Genomic DNA, 24,730 nt, shown 5'->3' with positions numbered 1-24,730 from the left:
TGTGAGTTAACTGTGATTAATTGACAGCCCTAGTAAGAATTTTACCTTGAACCAAGTCTAGTTTAAGTTCATAATGCGTTTTATCTTTATTTCTGACTTTAATACCTTGTATTCACTTCAAATCTATCTCAACGTACTCAACACATTAAAATGCCGATCGTGCAAAAAGTTGGACATGTAAGTAGTCTCACTGAACTCGCCTTAGGCCTGATTTTCAGTGGTACCAATCACCTGCAGCTCCCATTGACTTCAGCTCAAGTTGTGGCTGCTCAGCACCTCCGAACATCAAGTCAAATGTGGCTGAAGTTGGGCTCCCAAAATGTGAGGCTTCCAAAAACACAGGACCCTTATGCAAATTTTGGTTCAAATGTATGATTTTGCTCCTGGCATGCAGCACTGTATAACTGGGAAGCCAATGCAATTCTGCAAATATTCCACCAAGACTGTTGCCCCTAAGTTTGGAGTTCTCACTTGATTTGTAACCACATATCCCAAGGCATAAAAGGTTGGGCATGGTAAAGGTATCTACTATATCTCTAAGGGATAGAAGGCAGACCTTGTCCTTCCTCAGCACCATCAGCCTAGCAAAACTGCAGTCCAGTGAAGAAGCTAGTTGGCCTTCCTCACCCCTGGAAATAAAGTAAAATATTGCTATGTGTGAGAGGGGACTAACAAGGGAGGAAAAATGCCAAGGCTGAAGGAGCATTGTCCGATCTCTAGCCAGCCTAATTCAGAGGGTGGGGAGGAATCATTTTTGTGCAGTCGGGAGGAGAAATTCCTGGCACTGGAGGAATTACTAGGTGGAATTCAATGGCCTGTATTATGTAGGAGGTCAGACTAGATGATTATATTGGTCTCTTCTGACCTTAAAATCTATTAATTTATGAGAGTGGCAAATACATTTTGTTTGTGAAATGTGGATTAAGGAAAAGATTATGCTGCATGATACAGAAAGACACATTTTATATCTCTGTGAGCCATGCACCAGATGTATAAGAACATGAACAGAACAGATTCTCCTTAAGTGCATCTCAGCCTGTGCTATGCCCTTCCATTTTGTGAGTCTCCAAATTCAAAGAGAGTGCATATCAGGCTTTGGCTTTTTTCTTTCTCCTCTCCTTTTGCTAGGAGTTGACGAGCCCTTAAGCCGCTGAGTATCCAAGCAATAGCTCATTCTTACAGCCAGCCCTGTCGATGGATGAATGGCTGCATGTTGAAGAAGCATGCTGCTCTCATATACAGGAGAACATTTTCAAACCAGTTTCTAAATAACAGGCCCTCTGTGAGTGCATTCCTTTGTATGACTAAATAGATGAAGCTGCTTTGAAAATTTGACTGCTTTGAAAATTTGTTAAAAGATCAGTGAAGGGGTTAAAAACAAAAGGGCCCTTGACTCCAGCTCAGTTTTGCTTCTTAAGCTGCCTAGCATAATAGTAACATTTGAATGGTCCCACCTTTAACACTGAAGTGAGCCTTTTTGCAGCTACTCCAGTCTGGAGCCTGGTTTTCTACAAGGCTGGCTTAATGAAGTGACCCTTTGCCGGGAAGGCCACCAGGAAAAGGGCTGGACACTTTATTTTCTAAACGGGCATGTTTTGGATTCCAGAAAATAAAACAATAAATCTTGGCTTCTCTGATTTTTCTTTCCCACTTTCTGTTTTACACTGGCCCATGTTATTGAAAAATAAGCAAATAACCACAGATTTATTATTTGTACTATGTAGCATTTATTCTGTCCCAACCAAAATCAGGATTCCATTGTGCCAATGCTGTACATACTGACAGATCAGTGTTTTTCCAGCCGCATCCCTCTGCGGACCACTCCCTTCCCAATCCCCCCACTGGTTCTAGTTTCATTTTTCAGCCCACAGGAACTGACTCCATGGAGACATGGCCCACAGTGTGACGTCTTAGTGTCTTTACTTCCGTATTTTTTTTTACTTACATAAATCACCTCTTTTCTCCCTTGCCTTATGCCTCTTAATAATTTCTCCCTCTGTTGTAATTCTGTTAATTGATCTTCCATTCTAATAATAGGTCTGTACCAAGAAAGCCACCAGGGCTGACAGAGACAGTTCTGAATATCCTCATTGCTGATCTTGTTCTGCTTCTTAATATGGAGCAGCTGATGAAGAATCAAAAACATCAGTCCACTCTCTTCAGCCTTCCTCAGCATCCACATCTCACTGCTGTACAATAAAGTTCGTGTAACCATAGTTCTATAGATCTGCAGCTTCATAGCAAGCTTGATGTCATGATGTTCCCACAAAGATCACTGAAGGGCTTGAAATATGGCAGCAGCTCCTGCTATACAAGCATCCACATCTTCCGAGCATCCTCCAGCAGTATGATGCTTCTTAAGTATTTAACAGTTGCCACCTGCTCAGTATCCCATAGAGACAGGTTAATACTGAGCTGGCTATAATCTGGGGTTGGAGGCTGCTTGATGGTAATTCGGTGGTGCGATAAGGTCATGAATCATAGAATACCAGGGTTGGAAGGGACCTCAGGAGGTCATCTAGTCCAACCCCCTGCTCAAAGCAGGACCAATCCCCAATTTTTGCCCCAGATCCCTAAATGGCCCCCCTCAGGGATTGAACTCACAACCCTGGGTTTAGCAGGCCAATGCTCAAACCACAGAGCTATGAATGATAGACAAAGACTAAGCATCCAGCCAGATCAACTTAAGGACTGAGCTAGAGATCCATCTGAGTATCACTTGAGCTGCAAGGAGGCTACCTTTCTTTTGGGTTTGCCATGATGATGATGCAATAAATTTAATTCTATTATTTAACATCTAAAGTGGTTTGTGATACAGTCTGTTTGATGGATGCTCTATACAATTGTAGAGTTCTGTAAATAAGTCCAAACAGATGAGTGATTTCCTGAAAATACATGTCTGTAATCAGAACAAAGCCACTGACTGATCTAGGACTAGGGACTATTCATTCAAAGAAACGTGACTGTAGTCAAAGAGTGGGGGAAGAACTACATATCCCAGCATTCCACACTATGGCACCCTGGATGGGTGCAAAGTTCACTGTCACGTTGACAGTGGAAGGATTAAGAGCTTATGGGTGTGTGTATTTCGGAGGATCTGTTTTCCCTCTAATATCGAAACTGAAGGGTCCTGGGGACGTTTGTGGTAGGGAGCAGTTTAGATCTACCTGTAACAACCCCTCTGCTAAGAAATACCCACTAAGAGCAAGTAAGTGTTCAACTCTTGGAGTTAATTTTCTCACTTCCTGCTCTTTCTAAATAACACAAAGGAGGAATCAAAAGCTGGTGGATTGGAGTGGGGGGCAGAGTGCAGAAATTCCTGGATGTGAGCTGTAAATCTGACCACTTGCCTCCATAGGGAGCAGTTTTGTTTTTTTAACTCCAAATATGGCATTGCCTTCTGTTAGAGGGCATGACAATAGAGACGGTAGGCCATCTGGTGTGGGGAAGTATCTTATTAGACTCTGTATTAGGCACAGAGGGCACAGACTGCTGGTCCTGTGTCTATAGATCCTGTACTAAGCAGAAATCTTGTATGCAAGCCGATTGCCATCAGAGAAAGTTTCTCTTTTGAATTGCCCGTGTACTTACTCATTCCTGGTAGCCAAGTCTGAAGACAGGATACACTGCTCACTAGTGCTGACTAGAAATGATTGGCATCACAAAATGCATCATCTTGAAACTGAAACAATAGAAAACTTTCTTACGTGAAGAAACTGAATCTCATATCGCTCTTCTCTGTTATTGGTGTCTTTCCCTCACATAGCGTTCAAAAGCCAGGCTCACATTCTTGTGACTTGGCAGGTTGAGAGCTTTCCTCCTCTTTCCTTTTCCCTTCAACATCTTCCCCCAGCCCCCAAGCATTTATATTCTGTGTGTGGCAGTTTTATTCAAACGTATTTTAAATGAGTGGATTAAATTGCTGGTGCGACAGCCCTGGAGACTGAAGTCCTCTGACCACACAGACATCACTGACAGGTACAGTACGACTTCCCAAATCACTGCCCCACCAATGGGATTCAGACATAAAAGCTTAGGCCTAGTCTACATGGGCTCGGTCTACATGTGCAAAAATGTTTTTTTTCCAGTCGAGTTATCTTAACATAATTGAAGATCTCCCATATAGACCCAGTTGAACACCTTTACAGTCATATTAGCTGCTTGTTAACAGCACTAGGCCTGAAGTCTGTAGATGTCACTGATTATCTGAGGTGTATCTCGGTATATTCCATCATAAAGGTAACAGCTTCACACAGCTGCAAACAGCTTTATTAATGGCTTTGGTGGTGGTGGTGGGGAAGCTCTCAAGTTTCCCAGTATGAGTCATTGCTTTATTCTTTGTATTTAGTTGGCTCAGGGGTTGGTCTCCATGAGCTGGTTGAGACTAATCAAGCTACTCGGACCAAAAAGAAGATAGCAGGCATCTGTATGACCTAACCAGGAAGTGTAACAATCTAGTCAAGAAACCAAAACACCAAAAGATCAAGAGAATGGCAGAAAATGGAGACCAGGATCCTCATCAGAGTAAGTTTGGTGTGAATGTGAGGCCCTGGAATAGATGTTTTAGAAATAGGTTCATATTTAATAATAATTTTGAATATTTGTGTACTGTTGTATTTGTCATTGTTACTAGTGATATAATAAGGGAAATGGGAGCTGGCCCTTTAAGAATAGGGTTGGGTCACAGTGGGTAAACGCTTGCAGGGATGGGCTGGATTCCGGGGGTGGGGGGAATGCACACACCTGCGCTGGAGCATCTGTGTTTAAACAAAGTTCTCCTTGAAAAGCTGAGTCTTAAGGGAGTTCCATGCATGTCTCCAGTGCTATTGTCCCTAGCATTTTCAGACACACCAGAAGAGAAAATCTCCTCAATGAAACTAAAACCTGGAAAGGAAAAAGCATGTTTCATTTCTGTATTTCCAGTTCAATAAAAGGAAGCCCCTGACAGTCACTATTGGTCTCTCTCAGACTTAAAGCAAACTTAGTGGTTTGACAGGTTTCAGAGTAACAGCCGTGTTAGTCTGTATTCGCAAAAAGAAAAGGAGTACTTGTGGCACCTTAGAGACTAACCAATTTATTTGAGCATGAGCTTTCGTGAGCTACAGCTCACTTCATCGGAACTGAATTTCAGACTGTTGTGAGAACAAGCCATCCCTGTGTTGACAAGACCATAGATATCTATCCTATGTCCAGGGTTCTATCCATGACAATGATCAATGCCCAGTGCTTCAGAACAAGAGAACCTTTTCCAGCCCTGCACCTCCAACACATTAACACAGTACGGTTACCTAATTGTGCTCTGCTGTAGAGGATAGAGGGGAATTTCTTCCTGACCTCTGAAATAATCAAGCTTCAAGCACCTAAATGAAAGTCTAATCTTGTGGAGCAGGGGCGGGCAGGGGTCCCACAGGCCAATAGTTGGGGCAATTAACAAAGTGGCTTTTATTGCCGATGAACTAAATAATGGAAGCAGAACTGAATTTAAAGTTCCCAGTTTCCCTAAGAACGTGCATATGGTTATGTTTGAGAATTGAGCATGTTGTGGACTTAGGGGACCATAGGTGCTAGAAATAGGGGCTCTGAGGGAGCTGCTGCTGCACCCCCTGGCTTGAAGTGGTTTCATTATATGCAGGGTTTACAGTTTGGTTCAATGGCTCTCAGTACCCCCACTATAAAAATTGTTCCAGAACCCCTGTAGGGGACATGTTTTCTATACAAAGAAGAATTGGATCAGTTCTGAGATCCAAATTCCACAGAACCCAGAGACCAGGAAATTATAGCTGGTCACATAATAGACCAACTGTTCAACACATGGCCTCTAGCCCACTGGCCCCAGATTTTACATATGTAAAACAGAATGATCCTCACACTAACTACCTGTGCACAACTTGAGTATTCAGAAGCCTAACTGGAGAATTTATTTTTGTTTCTATGTATACTGAGTACTTTTATTCTCTAGTGCACTGAGTACTTTTATTCTCTAGTGCAGAGGGTCTCAAATTGGGGGGGGAAGGGGCCTGAGAAGCTTTAGGAGGAAAAAAAAGTGCACATTTTACCCACAGCAATGAATAACTAGCAAAGCTGATTCCTCCAGACATATCAGATCCTCAGATAGCACTGTGCCTTTGATGGATTTCTGGTAAGTATGAATAGCATTCTACAGAGTCGTTGCCATTTGTGCGTTAATCCGTTTGCTATGACGCTGGGTGCACCTTTCTTTGTAAGCATCAATCACAACTGCAGTGTTGCTTTTGCTCTTATGACAATGGATCGTTGGCTCTGTTTGAATCAGTGCCTTACTGTTTTTCATATTTAGTGAGAGTTGCAAGTTGATTATTTTTATCAGTATTTGTGCTGGTGTGTTGGGAGGTGTAAACTACAACAGACACAATGAATTAGATTCAAAACGTAGAGAATCCTTCTAGGCAAAAACCTTAAGTTACAAAAAAGACACACAGACAGGAATAGTCATTCTATTCAGCACAGTTTCTTTCTCAGCCATTTAAAGAAATCATAATCTAACGCATACCTAGCTAGATTACTTACTAAAAGTTCTAAGACTCCATTCCTGTTCTATCCCCGGCAAAAGCAGCATACAGACAGACCCAGACCCTTTGTTTCTCTCCCTCCTCCCAGCTTTTGAAAGTATCTTGTCTCCTCATTGGTCATTTTGGTCAGGTGCCAGCGAGGTTACCTTTAGCTTCTTAACCCTTTACAGGTGAAAGGATTTTTCCTCTGGCCAGGGGGGATTTTAAAGGGGTTTACCCTTCCCTTTACATTTATGACACGCCCCCCAATCTCAGCTAGGGTGAAACGCTGGCTGGGATTTCTTCCTGAGCTCTAGGAAAAACAGAGTTAATAAGACACATGCACCTCTAAATATACTACCAAGTACATAAAGACTAACAATATTTTCCACATCTCAAGGACAATTTTAACCAGTTGATTCTGGGAAACTTTCACGGGAGAGTGCATCAGCCACTTCGCTAGAAGCTCCTGAGATGTGTTGGATGTCGAAATCAAAATCTTGGAGAGCTAAACTCCACCGAATAAGTTTTTTGTTATTTCCCATGGTGGTATGAAGCCACTGTAGTGCAGCATGGTCGGTTTGCAGGTGGAAATGCCATCCCCAAACACACGGGCGTAGCTTTTCCAGGGCATAGACAATGGTGTAACATTCTTTTTCACTGACTGACCAGTTGCTTTCCCTCTCAGACAGTCTTTTGCTGAGAAACACTACAGGGTGAAATTCTTGATCAGGTCCTTTCTGCATTAAAACTGCTCCCATACCACGCTACAATCAAATAAGTTTGAGAACCACTGTGCTAGTGTAAAACAGATAAATGACAGTCCCCATTGCCCCCCAAAGAACTTCTGAACACATAAGATCACTTTACTCAGTCCACACCAATGCTAATAGAATTCAGTGGGTAATTCTTAGTAAAGATTGTATTCAACAAAGATATATTTTTTCCCTGTTCTTGAATTGTCTGGGAGCATCTTACAATTTTGTCAGATTTATTTTGTATTCAAAATTATTTGCTGAATAATTTCCATATGATAATAGTTCTTAATCTGCAGATTTTTTGTGAGCTGGTTGTTGCAAATATTTAGTATTTGAAATCTGAACCATGTTGGGTAGTTTTGCTACATCCTATAGCTCACTTATCCCTGTTGTTTGTTCCCTGATTGGAAGTCTAAGATTCAGGTTCCTAACACAGATACTTATATTTACAAGTTCAAAACTTCCTTTGTGCAAATATTCTCTAATATTTGCTTTAAATTTCTGTTTCTGCAAACAAACCTAAATTCTTTGGTAGAACAGCCACGGAAAGTCAATGAATAAGAATCAGAAATATAGCAGAAGCAAGTTATATTTTTTATATACAGTAGTTACAAAGAAATGTTTTGAAATCACTCAGATCAATCTGCTACCATGTCAACATCACTAGTGGAAACTCCCCAAACCACAAAACATAATCTACATCCTCTTCTCCTTGACCTACCGACTAAGGAAACCCCAGATACATAGTTAGGCCTTATAACAGATCCTGCAATTTGATGGACTATACTTTCAGAGTCAAGGGACTTCCACCTAAGACTCTCGGTGACCATTTAAATGTCCTGGCTGATCTTGACAGCTGGGTGTAGAGTACAGAAAGAGGGGTAAAATTCTAAAATAGTCAGGATCCAATCTTTGCAGGACCATTAGCGTGAACAAATTATTGTATTTGCAGAGTGGCAGGCACAAATTTAGAGGCCAGGTTGAGACTTCTATGAAGATGGCCCAGTGTAGTTCATTGGTGGTGAGGAGTCATGGGAATCTCATCACCATTCTTGTTGTGTATCAGTTTTGGAACATATAGGACTAGGAGTTTTGGTGGGAGTTTGTAGAAAACTAGTCGGCAACTCAGTATTCTTGACCTTTATATTAAAGAAAATAAACAGTATTTGACTTTTGATCCCACAGCCTATCTGGCCCAAGAATTGATGAGAAGAAAGGAGGAGAGGACTCCCCAGGTCCAAGAAGGTGAAAATGTATTGAGGACCCACCAAGAAAAGATGATTGAAGATTCTGGCTCTGTCCAACTGAAAACCTCCTTAGAAATAGAAACGCTAGGTCCCCAAGAGACAAACAGTGTGTCTGGAAGCTCCTCCGTAGTAGATGAAGAGGATTCCTCAGAGGGAAGGCCAGTGAGTTCTGATGGAATTTCTCTGAAAACATACACTAAGGAGTCTCCAGGCCTTCTGAACCTTAACCCAATGGGTTTACCAGACTATTCCCTGGACAAAGACACAGTATCTTCTTTCGGTGAAAGGAAAACACATTCAGTGCCAGTAGCTCTGGAGGAGAAAATCACAGGGGAACCCCCAACAGAAGAGAACAGTGTATCCACCCCCAGTGCAGAGCCACAAGATCCCATAATCCAAGAAACCACACTTTCATCTGCAGACTTCCTGGAATCAATGAAAGAGAGTATCTCAAACAAGGAAGAAGAGAGACCCCAAGACACTGCGCGGAAGAGACACTCGACTGAAGGTGAGTCAACAGTAGTTTGCACGACAAAGTGCTGCCATGTTTAAGGTCTGCAGATCCCTTGCCTTCAATTTAATGTGTGGTTAATCTCTGAAAAGCGGCTTTGTAAGAATGGCATTGAGGGGTTTGTCTCTCAGTCAAGGATTGCAGATCACATGTGCCGGGTTTACAAGTAGGAAGATGTTTTCCCAGATTGCCAGTCCTGCAAACTCATTCTGGCCTCAGAGTCAACACAGTTGCTTCTACAGCTGGTCAGCAAATGAGTTTCTGTTCTGTGGAAAATTTAGACTTTTAATTGTAAAATGAAAACTCTTTTTTGGTTTTTGCAGGTTTGTTTTTTCCAACAAAAAGTTGAAAGTCTTCACAGCAACCAGGGGCTTTGTTCATGAATAGTTTTGTTTCATTGAAACCCCAATTTTCCATTGGAAAAAACAGTTCTGAATGGAAAATGTTGAACTGGCCCTAGTTATTTCCTTCTTGTGTATCATCACCCCCACCAGCAGCAGAAGAGGTTCTGCAGGCCAAAGTGTGACCTCAGTGACACCCGTTCAACCGAATTACCTTCAGTAAATTGACACACAAATGTGACTGATTGAAAGTTTGTGATAATCCTGTTGATGATGCATAAGACAGAACAGACTCTAGCTCAGGGGTTCTCAACCTATATCTTTCTCTATATCTTATCCCCCTCAACATGGTATAAAACCTCCATGGCCTAGCTGTGCCACAACAACTGTTTTTCTTCATATAAAAGCATAGATGCTGGAACGAGGGAAGCTGGGGGTGCAGCAGCTGCACACCCTGGCTTGAAGCGGTTTCCATCATATACAGGGTTTACAGTTTGGTTCAATGGCTCTCAACACCCCCACTGTACAAATTGTTCCAGCACCCCTGTATAAAAGCCAGGGCCAACATTGGGGGTAGCAAGCAGGGCAATTGCGTGAGGCCCCATGCTACAGGGGCCCCGTGAAGCCAAGTTGCTCATGCTTCGGCTTCAGCCCCAGGTGGCAGGGCTCAGGGCGGCGAGGCTTCAGCTTTCTGACCTGGGATCTAGTGAGTCTAATGCCGGCCCTGCTTGGCAGACCCCCTGAGACCTGCTCGGGGCCCCCGGATCCCTGGCTGAGAACTGCTGCTCTAGCTCACTCTCTCTGGGCTGCAGTGGTTCAGAAGTAATGAGCAGCAAGAATATACTTTTGTCACTAAACTCAGCAGGTCTGACTGAGTACACACCAAGAGCAGAGCTATTCTGAGAAGGTTCAGTTCTTACACAGAGGCTTTTCAGAGCAGAACCGCACTTTAAGCATTTAATCACAATAGAAGGCAGCTTCTGTTCATAGGACATTTCACCCAGCTTTGCAGCTATTGCAGAGACTTTAGCTGGGTAAGAAACAACTCTCATCAGCCTCTCTTCCCCATCCCCACTGATGCTTGCTGGTGGAGCATGTTATGAAGATTCTTGCTCTACCCAAGATTTGGAGGCTGAGCTGACCAGGGACAAGCTGCAATTTCCAAAGAGCTGAGTGGGCATGAAGCTATCTCTAGCTCAGCACAGATCCCAGCTGGCTTATTCTCACTCCGTGGGACTCTCTTCTGCTCGAGAAGAAGGGAAATTGTGAGGGGCTTTAAAGAGCTGCATGTTCCTTTCCATTCTTTGCAGGGTGGTGACAGCCTCCCAGAGCAGAGGCATCTGCAGCTGAAAGCAGTATTACAGATTTGCCATGTGTTCTGTGGATGCAGACTTTATTTTAGTAGTGTGATTAGACTAATTTTTGACTTTACTAGTGAGTGGCAAACTTCATCTCCTTTTTTTTTTAAATATCTGACCCACAGTGGTGAAGTCAGAGGCTGAAGCCCATCCACAAGAGACAGAGACCAGGCAGGAAGCAACACCAGAGAAGGAGAAGCCCTTTTTAGGCAATGGTGAGAACGGGAAGGTTTCCTCATGGGTTACGTTGTTCACAGTTCCCCTGGAAAAAATCAGCAACCAGGATCAGATAATGAAACACATTCAGATCTTTCACTCAGGCCTCTCAGGCCAGGTCTGTACTACAAATTTACATCGATATAGCTGCGTCACTCAGGGGTGTGAAAAATTCAACCCCCGAGTGACGTGGTTATACCAATTTAACCCCCTGTGTTGACGGGAGGCTCTTGCGGAGGTGGATTAACTCTTTTGCCTGGGATTTGCGAAAACTGCTGCAAATTTAGTTTATTGGGGTTTTTAGAGAAGTGGGTTTGAAATGGAAAGCAACTCTCTTCCATAACCAAGGTGTGTCTGGCTCAGTCCCATAGTACATGGGATTTCCCTAAAGTTCCCAGGGCATGGAAAGGTGTGAAGGGACACGACCTGCTCGCTGTGCAGGAAGGCATGCTTCCTTCACCATAATCCAGCCCCACAGCACCATGCCTTGGCAACAATGACAGGGCCTTCCAAGTAACTTGTCCCCTTCTCCCTGCAGGGACGTGGTGAGGTGGCCACTGTCTCTTTAAAATAAATACCCAACAAGGTACTTGTACTCGGCAATACTGGCAAAGATTTTAAGAAAAGGTGACTAAAGTTAAGCTGCTAAATCTTTATTTAAGATTTGAGCTAAAAGGCTGAGGCTAGTCTGGTGGCTAGGTGGCTAGCCTGGGACTTGGGAGACTGGGATTCAATCCTCTGTTCTGCATGTGGGATCTTGGGCAATTTCCTAAGGCCCAGATTTTTAAAGGTATTTAGGCATTGCTGCGCTCAGCCTTGTGCCACCTGACTGAGTGAGGAGTCTAAATCTCATTTGCAAAAGTGATTTAGGCACTTAAGGGGCCCAAAATCCCATCGAAATCCAATGGCTTTTAGGATTGTAAATACCACAGTCCCTTTTGAAAAAGAGATTTAGACTTCCAAGTAGTTAGGCATTGCAATGCTGAGCACAGCAATGTCTAAATAAATACAGTTAACAATCTGGCCCTTAGCCCCAGATCTGATAAGATATTTAGGTGCCTCACTCCCATTTAAATCAATGAGAGTGAGGGGCCTAAATACCCTTACGGATCTGTGCCTTGCTGTCTCTGTGCCTTAGTTTCCCATCCATAAAACAGGAGTAATACATCCCAGCCTCACGGGGCTGTTGAGGATAAGTCCACTGAAGATTGTGAGGCACTCAGACACTACAGCACTGGGGACCATATAAATACCTTAGATAGATAAGGTATTTCGGCATCAGTAAGCAGACTGGATTTTGGAAGGCTGAACACCCAGCAGCTCCACCACGCCAGTGAGTGCCCTAAACTGATGGCCTACAAAGCTGCATTAGAAAACAGCTATGAAAAAGTGCTGTCGGATTGGGATTTGGTGCATTAAATTCTAGGGGGAAAAGGCAATAAATCACATAAAGGACTGAAGTTTCCCAAGGGAATGTGTAGGATCTCACACCATGGTTCCGAAGCTGCGGGCCGTAGCTCAGTCTGTGGATTTGTAGGGCCCTCTGCTCCGTGGCAGAGCAAGTCCTCAGACCTCAGGGAAGAGGGTTCTTTTTCAGTGCTACATTAAACATTTTCTGGGCCATCACTAGGGTGATGTGTTAAGCCCATCATTTCCATTAGAAAGTAGGTGTTGGGGTCTGGGAGATGGATAAAGACAAAGGCATATCTCTATGCTAGCCTCGAGCATGCCACTGTACTCATGTCGGACTCTTTCACTTTCTCTTGTCCCTTCCCCTCAACCTTCTCTAACAGGTCTTGCCTCTCCTGCAGCTTCACTGGGAGTCCTGATACTTGTAGTTTGTCTCAGCATATATTGCAATGGCTACTATACTTCCCAGCCTGACCATGTGCCAAAAAATCCAGCCTTGGAGGCCTTCTTGTCTGGGTTTAACCAGCTGAAGGACAGATTTCCGGGCCAGAGCTCCTATCTGTGGGTTAGAGGGCGAAAATTATTGCAGAGGCATCTCAACGCTTCCAGTCATACCGAACCAGCTATTTTAATCTTTACTGCTGCCCATGAAGGTGAAGAAACCTTAAAGTGCCTGAGCAACTGTATTGCAGATGCCTACTCCACCTCACTCCGTGCCAGCACAATCCAGATTGACGGAGCTGGTAAAGCCATGCTCAGCAGCGACAAAGCTAAACTGGAGGTGGATTATGAGCTGAGCACCGGCTTTGAGGAGGGCAAGAGGGCCGCAGTGGTGCACCGGTTTGAGTCCCTGCCAGCTGGCTCCACCTTGATCTTTTACAAGTACTGCGACCATGAGAGCGCAGCCTTCAAAGACGTGGCGCTGCTCTTAACGGTCCTGCTGGAGGAAGAGAAGCTGGAGGCTAATATGGACCTACAGCAGGTTGAGGAGAGAGTCCGTGATTTCCTCTGGGCCAAATTCACCAATGCCAACACTCCCAGCTCCTACAACCACATGGACACCGACAAGCTGAGTGGGTTGTGGAGCCGCATCTCCCACCTGGTCCTGCCCGTCCATCCAGTAAAAGCCATAGAGAACAATGGCTGTTCTTTCCAAACCAAACCATAGAGGTGAATGAAATCAGCTTCCACGATAGCCAAAGCCTTTGTGTTGAGGAGGCAAGTCACTACTAAGTCAGGGATCTGGAGCCATTAATGAACAATGAGCTCACTTTATAATAGCATGACACTGTCACATCTATTTTTACCTCTTGGGAAGATTTTATAATTTTCAAAGTGAGACCCAATGGTGCAGGCGTTAACTGGCTAAGCCATCTCAGCCAGTCATGTTGGATATACACTAGAATGATGCTTCCCATTTGTGGAGTAATAGATGGGAAGAGCTAGCGCTTTAAACTGCTAACTGCACAGCTAGAAGATGATGGCCAATGGGGGGAATAGACAGGGAGGGGAGTGGTTATTGAAGGGACAACATCACCTTGACAAGCAGATTCCTCCTGGAAACGATTGGACCTACTATAGATACATGTAACACAGGAGGTTACTATAACTGACAGAAGCAATTAAGTTGAAATATTTATCTCCTCTCCCCCCCCCCGCCCTATTTGTTTACATTTGACAGCAGTTTGCAAAAGGTGATTTCATTGTTTCCTTTGCAGTGTCAGTTTCTTTCTCCCTGACTGAAAGAAACGGGGGAGCAGAACACCCCAGTTAAAAATACTTCAGAGATATTTTAAAAAGAAAATTAGGATATACTGGCCAGAGCCTTAGCTGCTGTAAATCAGCACAGCTCCCTGAGAATCTGGTTCACTGTATATAGGGTGTTCAACCAGAAATGGCAATTTTAAAAGTAGTAGTCAATTAAAAAAAATATCAGGTTGACAGTGGTTCTAAGGACTCCTCCTGCAGAGGAGGAGGGGAGTATGCTGAGAAATTCCACAGGGAGACTTTGAAATCTGAAGGTATTATTGAAGTAGCTACTTCAATCTAATCTGAAGCCCTTGTATATGGAAAGGTGCCAAGTCTCCCAGCTGCTGTGCATCTCAAGATTCTTAGATTTGTGTGACGATGCTGCATTTCAAGTGACACTATTTGGTAATGGTTAAAGGAGAGGCCACTCTGAAAGCGGGAGAAGGAGAAGAAGGAAAAGTAGCAGGTAGGGAACACAGGTAGAGAAAGGAGCAGGGGAGTAGTAATGGGAGAGAAAAGATTGATAAAATATTGATCCATATTATCTAAGAAGGGAACCTGTCAGATCAAATCTGCCCCCAAACTGTATCAGACAAAACCTAAAACCAAACTAGATTTTTCCAAGATTTTTTAAAAATGCCAGTGGAAGGCCTTTCTGAACCTAGTATTTGCAAACCAAGGGCCAGATTCCGGATCCTCTTGCTCATGTTAAATAGAACGAGATGTCCTATTGGTGCAGTTTGGCGATGGAGATGACTTTGCCAGCTTTCCACAAGCAGAGAGTTCCACAGGCCATCTCCATCCTCTTAGCCCACTTTGCACTGGTTACATAGTGCACAGGGGCCTTATCACACTGGAGCATCTGGCCCATTGACTTCAGAGGGACTATTTGATGGAGCAAGGGACTATTCAAGGTGAGTCAGAGCATCCGAACCCAGCCCACATCATTGTGTTTGTGCAAGAGAACCTGAAAACGAAACTAACTAGAAAGTGATTTCATTGTCCAAACAGAGAAATGCAAGAAGGTAGTTAACTTGATGGTGTTAAAACCAGATTAGATTTTTAAAATTCAGTTAGATTATTTAAACTAGGATGATACTTAAAACACAGGTGAAGGAAGGTTGTTGCGTTGGTTTTTTTAAAATGTTTAACTTGACATAACCCCTGTCAAGGCTGAATCCCCCCTCTGTCACCTGAGTGCAGAAGGTGGGGGCCCGCAAGGATTCTAAAAATTAATACTTGCCACACCAGGCTTGTATTAAACTCCCAAGGTTACAGCTTTTCTTTGACCTTGGCTTGGTAAATGCTGCCGCCACCCAAATGCAAAAAAACTCCCTTGGACCCAGGAAGGAGCACTTGGGAATTTCCTCCCTGTGAGGTATCCTCAAGCCCTCCCCCAGGGTAAGAGTTGAGAAAGAAAACAAAGGAAATTAGCTGTTGCTACCAGCTAATCAAACAGCATATGCACAAATCTCTTAGGACAGCGAAAATCCAATCCTGTTCTTAAAAAAGGTAAATTTTATTACAAACAAAAAAAAAGAAAATACATCAGGAACTTAGGCTTTTGCTAGATTTTAAAAGAGAAATTCCAAAAATCAAGCACCCAAAATAGCTTTTTTGGGGGTTCAGCTTAAAGGTTACAAGCAAACAAAAGCATCTGGAGTTAGCACAGAGAAGTCTACAAGCCAATAAGAAATAAAAGAAATAACCCTAATCACGTCTTTTTAGACATTCCCTAATTTTACTTACATATCTGTGGCTTCAGATAAGTAGGTTGGAGGTATGAATTGATAATCTATAATCATACCTGGCTTAAAGCTGTTTACAGCATTGCTGCTCCGTGTTCCTGCAGCCTGGAGAACAACTGACAAAGGGAAAGTTTCTTTTCCAATTTTAAAAAGTTTTATCTTCCCATTGGCTCTTTTGGTCAGGTGCCCACTCCTTTTCTTTTACCTGTAGGCTAGTTAACTCTTTACAGATAAAGCAAGCAAAGAACAGACACCAAGAGGAATTTTACAGCTAACTGGCTGGCTGGGTGTCCATAAGGGAGCTACCCTCCACACCCTTCAGTTATCACACCTTATGGACACCAAGCCAGCCAGTTATCACAGCCCCTTTAAAAGAAAATAACTTTCAGGAGCAAGGCTGTAATGGCCTCTTTGTGTCACTGGTGATGTCCCAGGCCACTCACACTCTGCTCCTTGCAAAATCTTTTCCCTCATCCTTTATCTGTACAGAGGGGACCTTCCACCTGCACGCCTGCTCCCTCCCATACAGAAGGGGAAGTCGCAGCCACCACTGTAGCAGTGTATCCCCAGATCCTGTGGAGGTTCGGGGGACAAGAAGGTGGAAGCTGGATGGGGACAGGAGAAATTTGGGAAGGGCTTTTCTCAGGAAGATTTCCTCCCCCACCAGAGCCCTGGGAAGGGTGATCGGCCAATGGTTTGTAATGTCACTGGTAACAGCAAACAGACATAATAATCTTGTAATTCACAGTTGCCTCCAGATCTCTCTATAAATAGCTTTTATGATTAACTTTTATTTCCCTAGACATTTGTTAATAGAGGTATTTATTTCAGCCCCTATAGGACACGTTGCAATAGGATCTCTCTGCACGGGGAGAGGTCACCTTCTCACCAGCCCGTGGGAGCAGCCACTCAGAGTAATAGGAGTGCTTCATATGGCTGCGGAACTGAGTGCATTGATGGGTGGTAACAAGCTAAGACTTTATTCACTGTTTGAAAGCTTATGGATCCCCAGCTTGGTGCACACCAATGCATTATTGCACATCATCTTCTGTCCATAACATAGGGAGAGCGTGAGCCACTTTGGAGCATGTTACGTCCACAGGTACTGATGCATTCTGGAAAGAGTCTAGAGAAGAGCTACTAAACTCATGCTGGAGGGGACTCAGGGTACTAGGCTAAAACTCTTAAGGCCCCAATCCTGCAATGAGATCTCTGCAGGCAGACTCCCTGCACCTGTGTGGGTACAGAGAGTCTGAATGTACAGATCACATTGCAAGATCAGGGCCCAAGTCTCTTCTGGTTGGAAAAGAAGAGGCTGTGGCAAGGAGTGGAGTTTACTTCCAAGTATAACTGCCCAAATGGAAGACGCGTTGTGATGGGCGCAATCTATATGTGGGCTGAAGAACCAAGCAAACAAGGTGAACTGCCCAAGACAGGCCTCACAAAGGCATAGACTATATCTGAATTAAGTAACAACAGGAAAATGCTTGGACGCTCTGAGATGGGTAACTTTGTAAAATACCCTCTAATGACTGTACACCAATGCTGCCTGTGTCACACACCAGTGGTGCCTTGCTGAACCATTCCAAAGGAAGACTAAGCTGACTCACAGCACAGCTCACAGTATTCACTCATTTCACTGCAGCCCCAGGGATGCAGCCCCATCTGCATTTCCAAATCTCAGGACTGAGACAGTGAATTTTTGTGGGGTGGGGGGAAGAGCACATGCCCCAATTTTGCATGTCTGCTTTTATCCTTGCAAACAGAATGCATTGGATGTGGCTTTTCAGCACGACCGGCCATTTCAAGACATGACTTGGGACTGTTGTTCATTTTTCCAAAGTAGTTGGCATTTTATATGTGATCCAGTTCTTGTATTGAAAAGCACGTGGTTTTCTCTCCCCTGCAGAATGGAAATAGGTTTTACTATAGAAGGTGGGCTAGTGTTCTGAAGTGTTCCTTGGGATGCAATCATCATCCTAACACTCGGCTATCCAGGTTTTAAGGAGAACAATGAATAACTGTGGCTGTAAAAATTCTCTCTGTGCTGACACTCAGCAAACCAAGGGGTCCAGTCCAAGGAACATTTTTGTACAAAATCTGGGGTAGGGGGAACTTGGATGCTTTTTATTTTTAATCAAAGAAGTGCTCAACAAGGAAGCACTTTTTTGTTTTTCTGCGTGGCTTGGGATTTATTGTTTGCTTTGACTTAATAATCGGCAAGAGAGCAGTCTATGGCGCAAGTTCAATGATTTGAAAAAATATTAACATCTAACAGTCAAGTGCCACTCACAGACAATTTTATGTATTCAGTTTCTACTGCATTGTCTTCTGTGCAATGGAAAGGAATGATTCTCAGGCACATAAGGCCCTGTGGACAATGTGGGCCATGAGCATGAACCAGTCGAGTTGTTGCAGCGCAGAGAGATTTTATGCTTTTTTAAAGAAAAACTTCCTTGTGTTTCTTAAAGTAGTTTTTTAAAAAAATACATCATGAGGTTGTAAAAGAACCCAACAAAGACTTAAATGTTGGACTGAAGCCCTGGTCTTTTTATAAATTGTTCATATATTTCTAGTGAGTTTTAGTGCACGTACATGATAATCTGTTGTATAGGACAGAGCCATACTTAGAGGTCAGGGCAGGTCCTATGCTAACATAGCCCATCTCAAAGCTTGATCCAAAGCTTAGTGAAGATAGAGTGTCTTTCTGTTCTGGATCAGCCTCTGACTGCAACTGAGCATGGGTAGACCATTGTGCTTACGTGGAGTTTCATTGAGTCACTGGGATTCCATGTGGGTGGATGGGGAAGGCTAGTGTATTGCTTCCCTGCAACACCTGCCCTCAGATATTGCATGCTTAACACACTCTGCTCTGTCTTTTTCTGTCACACTGGTGGCAGCAGTCAGCATTAACTCTATATTGGGGCTTGGCTTCTGGTCCAATCTTAGCAAACTATACACTTGAAGCTTGTGCATTTGTATTCCATAGATTCCAAAGAATATGCCCTTTTCATTCAGATGGTCAATTACCAAATGTAAACTTCAGTCATTTACTCTGGTCTTCTGATGTGTGATGGAGGATTCAGTAACACCCTCACCAGAGAGAGAAACCTGGAGATAAGACAGACAGATGGCTGAAGAGGAATACCTGGGACCCCCTCCACTGCTGATTTAAGGCAATCATGGCCTTTCCACGGGACTTCTATGGCTTTGGAGCAGGCAGTTGCTGAACCCAGCAATCCCGTGCAACACTAAATCAGCTTGTATTTGAAAGCCAGTGGGAAACAGGGCAACTGAAGCAGCTTTATCAGCAACTATGGAGGGGCTCCAAGATATTCGTCTTTGAGCCTGCATGCACTGGTGTTTTTGAACTCCTGTTTTCAGAAAGCGTACACATCAGTTGGACTCTCTCATGCTGTTAATATTATCATCAGGGACCTGAACCTCTGTTCCAATAAAAGTGTTGAACTAGAAATGTGAGTGGCGTCTATTGTCGAACAGAAACATTCAAGGCAGGGCAGGTGACATTGGAAGATTCTATATGGACTTGTGAGATTTCACAGCTGTGGAACCTGTCTGAACTTTTCAGGCCAGATTCAGGGAAAGATAACGGGCTGACTAGGTTTTCACCTGGTGTAAGTCAACATTGCTCCGTGACTTCAATGGCACTACACAGATTTACGCTACCTGATGGTCTTGCTCATTGTCTTTTATGTTTTAAACATATTCAGGAAAAAAACAAACCATCATCAACCAAGTGGTTTCTGATTATTTTTAAAGACAGATTTAAAAGGTTTTGCAGGACTATGATCATGAAAGCAAGAGACATCGAGCACTAACTAGAACAAAGGAAGTTCTTATGCAAGCTTCCTCTGCATAACAAGTATAGATATCTAGACACTTTGAAATTAAGAATTTATTTTTAATCAGATTCTGAAAACAATTATGGGATGATAGAGTTGTCTATTAGAACAGAACATTGGGAGCCCAAAGACCTGAGTTCTGCTATCAGTTCTGTCACTGATTAACTCTGTAGCCTTGGGCAAGTCACCTTACCTATCTTTGGCTCAGTTTCCCTATCCATAAAATGGGGATAATTACATTGGTAGATTGTTTGGAGCAAATTGAGTGAAAGGCATTATACACTGTAAGTGCAAGGTATCACTCATATAGGACTGGATCCAAACTCGCTGCAGTCAATGGAATGATTCCCATCAGTTTCAGTGGGTTTTGTATCAGGTCCATGGCCATTTCAGAACACGATTTTTCAACATTTACAAAGCAACAGACTTGTATGACTATCAAGCAATGTGTGTGTCCATAATCTTGTTTAAATCTGTAAAAACTGAAAATAAGAACCTCCTCCTTCTAGGAGCTGCCCTCACACTGTGTCAATGCATCTGGTAATTCACGTGCTATATTCCTTGGACCGAAGTCCTTCTGAGTAAGGTCAAACCTGCAATTGGTGGGGTCACGCAGAGAGGTTCCCTTGGACACTTGACTCTCATGCATGTAGAATGGATGGATAAGCCCCTATGTTTTCAGTTTGAACAGATTTTTACCAAAAAAACCTGGGTTTTACAAAAGGTATTATTTGTTTTTTTCACCGATTTCACCCTACTTTTGTGTCATTCAAATATATTAAAAAATAACTTGTTCTATTAGGAAAATACAATACATTGCATGATATACATGTATTACAATAATACATTAGTCTGTGTGTATATGCAAAGCTGCCTGTTGAAGTAAGGCGATGTATTAGTCTAGAAGAGACACACAATAAACAGGCATGCTTGCAAGCTCTGAAGTGCATGTGCATCTGAACGTTCTGGTGAATCTCACACCCACCACGTACACATTTCAAGCTGTTAGCAGATAACGGTTTAAAGATTTGACACACTAAAATTGGAAGAAAATGAAAATCTGTCAGAATATATTTCAGAACACAAGGAAGTATTTGAAAGTTTAAAAAAAAAACAGGAGAAAAGGATGAAGTTGTGCTGCAAATGATGTGGCTCAATTATTAAATGTAAATATAGAGGATAATGGTTCTAAGTCTACCACAGTAAACTGTTTATTCAAATTAAAAGTTTTATTTGGGGCTTAGAGATGTATTGTTTTCTTTAACTCCGAGGTGGCATTGTGCTTTGAGTTCTGTTTTAGTTCTGCAGCAAACCACACTGAATTCCATTCACCAAAAATTTAATCTACTAAATATGTTTTCCCTGTCCTTCCATCCACCAAAATAAACCCTGATATTTACCCAGAAAAATTAACAGTTTTATGCACCGATTTTCACCTGTTTTTGTTGTAGTAGTAATAAACACAGATAAATTCCTGAGAAAAATTAAATAAAAACCAAAAACAAACAGCCCTCATTATGGAGTAACAGCTATTTCATGATGAAAAAAGAAAAACACAGTCCAATTAATGTTTTTATTCATTCACACCTTTAAAGGCCTGATCCAAAGCCCATTGAAGTCAATGAGAGTCTTTCCATTGACTTCAGCTGGCTTTGGCTCAGGTCCTAAATGACCATTTCAAATCAAAGTGATGAACATTCGCATACCATTATCCCTTGAGTACCGGAATTAGGCTTTCCAGATAAGCTATATGAAGGGTAGCAGGTGCTGCAGATACACCCAGTGCCTAGTGGTTAAAAGGAGGACATGAGTACTTGGAATGTTAAATAGTTCCTTCTTCCTCTGGCCTGGATCAGGGGAAACCTGCGGGGAAATAATACCATTATTTGTTTCCTTTTACACTTGTGTGAGTTGCTATATAGTCTTATAGAGAAATACAAAATCAGACGAGTCAGTGCTTAGACCGAAAGCTGTCAGCCATGTGTGTCAATACATACAAAATAACCACCAAGTCCTAAATGAAATTTAGGCCAGTTGGGTAATCAGTAACATTCCTATGACAGGTTTCAGAGTAACAGCCGTGTTAGTCTGTATTCGCAAAAAGAAAAGGAGTACTTGTGGCACCTTAGAGACTAACCAATTTATTTGAGCATTATTTATTTATTTATTTATTTACAATTTATTTGAGCATTTCCTATGACAGCAAATAAAGTGTAAGTGCTCCCAGCTAAAATGAAGGAGATTAAGACCCTGATTCTGTGGCTGTAGGACAAGTTTTTCACTGAGAAGCAGGCAGGGTAGAAGGAAATGATGCAGAAATAGACAAGGTGGAGGAGTTAAGCTGAAGGGAGGGAGATACAAAAATGTGGTTAGTGTTGCTTGACTAAATATTAATTCCAAATGCCGAGATCCTGCTGATGGAACTCAAATGGTGGCTCTTTAAATACACATTTTCACCACCAGATGGCATTGCTCTCCTTCATAAGAAAACTGGTCTACATGTCCAAGAATGACCAAGAAAACTGTAGCAGGATTAGAATGCAGGTGCCCATCCTTTCTAGGGGCATACTCTGCCCTATGAAGTAAATGAAGGAGGACCTTGGACAGAGATTCAAGCCACATAAGGGGCTTAGACATTCTCAGCTGCTTCAGAGGAAGAATTTTTCTGGGTTTAAAGACAATTTATGTTTAATAGTATGTGTTGGGGGTTACTCTAATATAAATGGTGGCTCAAACCACCATTTATATTAGAGTAACCTCCAACACATACTAGGTACTGTATGTACCTACAGAAAGCCTTCAGGGAGCTTACACAACCTAGAAGGGCAAAAAACAGATGATGGTTGGGGAAAGGAAGACAGTGTCGAGTGTATGGCTTATGTTATCCAGGATGATCCAGACCAGATGATCACAGTGGTTCCTTCGGGCCTTGGAACACATGAATCTGTTAAAGTGTTTAGGGTGGTCACAGACACAGGTCTTGTTAGGTTAATTTAAAAATATATATATAAACTACTGCAATTGTTCCCCCTTTTTTGCCATTATTCATTATTTGGCTTTGTTCTGTTAAATGCTAACTTTTTTTTTAAAAAAAGTAATTGTTATTTGGTTTTTGATATTTGGATGATTCTCTGTTTCTTTTTTAAATTGTACTGTTGCCTGCTTTCAATAGTTAGTTATCATTTAACTCTCAACCTATTTATTAAACTTTGCCTCCTTTTGGTCTGTTGTCATAACAGGGGAGGAAGGGTGGTCTTGTGGCACTTGATTGGGATTGATTGAAGTTCAAATCCTAGCTCATACTGATTTCTAGAGCACTGGATCAGCCCCCATCCCCACCCCAAGCAGAAGGAAAGCAGATCTGATGTTAAATGGGAGTAGGATGTACAATTCTTTCTGGGGTTAACGATCAGAGTTCAGGGCCAGCTAGCTAACTGGGGGCTCATATGTCTATTGCTAGAGTTTAAGGCCAGAAGGGACCAGCTGATCATCTAGTCCCACTGCCTGTATAGCGCAGGCCAAAGATTTTCATCCAGTGACTCCTCTGTTGAGCCCTGTTCTGTCCTGGCACCCATGGCTGTAAGAGCAGAGCCCTCCCAGGCTAATTAGTTTGGCTTGGTGAGGTCACCGCTGGGTCTAAACTTAATAGAATCAATGTAAGCAGCTGAAGTGGTACAGGAAAGAAAAACACTGCACAATTTACAATGAGCACCTCAAACTCATGGGCAGGAGGCCCAGCTGGTGAGAATTCCCTCCTTCGCTTGGGCTGCACGTTTTCTCAGTCTAGAGAAAAACTCTGCAGCTTTCCACTAACATGTCAAGCTATTGCTAAAAGGCTCTAGCTAGCTTTGCCCCTGGAGAGGAAGGACAGAATGTCATTACTGCTATAGTTCTGGTGCTGATTTCACCTTTGTCATCAAAGAAGACTGGAGCAAACAAGGCTGGACTGAGCCCTCGACCATGCACCTGGTGCTGGCCTGGATATCTCACTTCTTCTTTTCTCTAACAGAAGAGGGCCCTGGGTTTTTTGTTGGTGTTTTTACTCTCTGCAGGGTCACTTCTCCATCATCTGGCTGGCATTACTGATCAACAAGAGTATTCCCCAGTACGTGTGTGTGATGGTGAACTAGCAATCACACTTGAGCTCACATTCCCCACCCTTCAAAGACGTTCATGCTACTGATGCATTTTGGACCTTATCCAAAGCCCACTGAAGTCAATGGAAAGATTCCCATTAGCATCAGCAGGCTTTGGCTAAGGCCCTTTAGTGGGTACAACCCACTGAATGTGGTAGCAGTGCTGAATTAACGGGGCCAAGAAGCAGTTGGAAAAAATCCCCCTGCTGCTAAAGACCAGAACAGCAACCCAGTGGAAAGCAGCACATCATTCTCCATGGCTACATCAACCCAACTAATCCTTTCCCCTCTCCATAGCTAATACTGATGCAACTCTGCTAGTGGTGGTAGTAGTGGGATCCCCAGTGTAAACAGGGAGTTGAGAGTTTCACCATTGTGCCACTTAACCTTGCTCAGATCAGATCTAGGGAATTTGGCGGTAAAAACTCGGGTGGCTACCTGCAACTTGGCTACTCCATTGCTACTTCCAGCAGAGTTGAAGAGGTGGCAGCAAGGATGAGAAATGTTCGGAAGTCTAGTCTGGACAAGGCTGAGGTTGGCTTAGGGTTAGAACATAGCAATTAGCTACAACAGGGCATTAGAAGGCTACAGTGAGGAGGCCTGAGAACTTAAGTGCCTCTGAAAGCTCCCCCTGAACTTGGCTCCAATGCTGATAGGTCATCGTTCCTTCATTTCACATTTTGGTGGGGAGAGTTTTTGGGAGTGCAAATTCTAGGAGTGCAAATCCATTTAGTCACTCGTTTCTTTTCAGTTTCCCTGCTCCAAAGGAAGCCTGAGGAACAGTGCTGGCCTTGCTGGTAAGGGAGACACTAATAGGCAATAACCTGTCTCAGCAGCTGTCAGTAGGATCAGCGGAGCTGGGAAGC

General features: G+C 43.1%; 1 protein-coding gene across 4 annotated transcripts; it reads left to right on the top strand.

Moving 5' to 3' along the window:
- The first annotated feature begins 3,045 nt into the window (after window positions 1-3,045).
- On the top strand, window positions 3,046-19,340 carry LOC140915917 (torsin-1A-interacting protein 2-like). Of its 4 annotated transcripts, none has more exons than XM_073356546.1 (6): window positions 3,046-3,208; window positions 4,349-4,524; window positions 8,471-9,040; window positions 10,868-10,957; window positions 12,752-13,538; window positions 16,697-19,340. In XM_073356546.1, the coding sequence occupies exons 2-5, from the start codon at window positions 4,491-4,493 to the stop codon at window positions 13,534-13,536; spliced, it is 1,479 nt and encodes a 492-aa protein (XP_073212647.1). In that variant the 5' UTR covers window positions 3,046-3,208; window positions 4,349-4,490; the 3' UTR covers window positions 13,537-13,538; window positions 16,697-19,340. The 4 variants fall into 4 exon arrangements, with proteins under 4 accessions (XP_073212647.1, XP_073212646.1, XP_073212644.1 ...); XM_073356545.1 differs by having other exon boundaries at window positions 16,355-19,340; XM_073356543.1 differs by having other exon boundaries at window positions 12,752-19,340.
- Window positions 19,341-24,730: the final 5,390 nt, after the last annotated feature.

Source organism: Lepidochelys kempii, chromosome 8, assembly GCF_965140265.1.
Source record: "Lepidochelys kempii isolate rLepKem1 chromosome 8, rLepKem1.hap2, whole genome shotgun sequence".
Classification (NCBI taxonomy): domain Eukaryota; kingdom Metazoa; phylum Chordata; order Testudines; family Cheloniidae; genus Lepidochelys; species Lepidochelys kempii.
This window is presented reverse-complemented; position numbering and strand designations above follow the sequence as displayed.

What these genes read in the sequence shown, in the direction of transcription:
- LOC140915917 (XM_073356546.1), top strand. Translation starts at nt 4,491, where the DNA reads ATGGCAGAAAATGGAGACCAGGATCCTCATCAGA. An exon ending in AGACCAGGATCCTCATCAGA is followed by an intron (nt 4,525 to 8,470) that starts GTAAGTTTGGTG and finishes TTGATCCCACAG; the next exon opens with CCTATCTGGCCCAAGAATTG. An exon ending in GAAGCCCTTTTTAGGCAATG is followed by an intron (nt 10,958 to 12,751) that starts GTGAGAACGGGA and finishes CTTCTCTAACAG; the next exon opens with GTCTTGCCTCTCCTGCAGCT.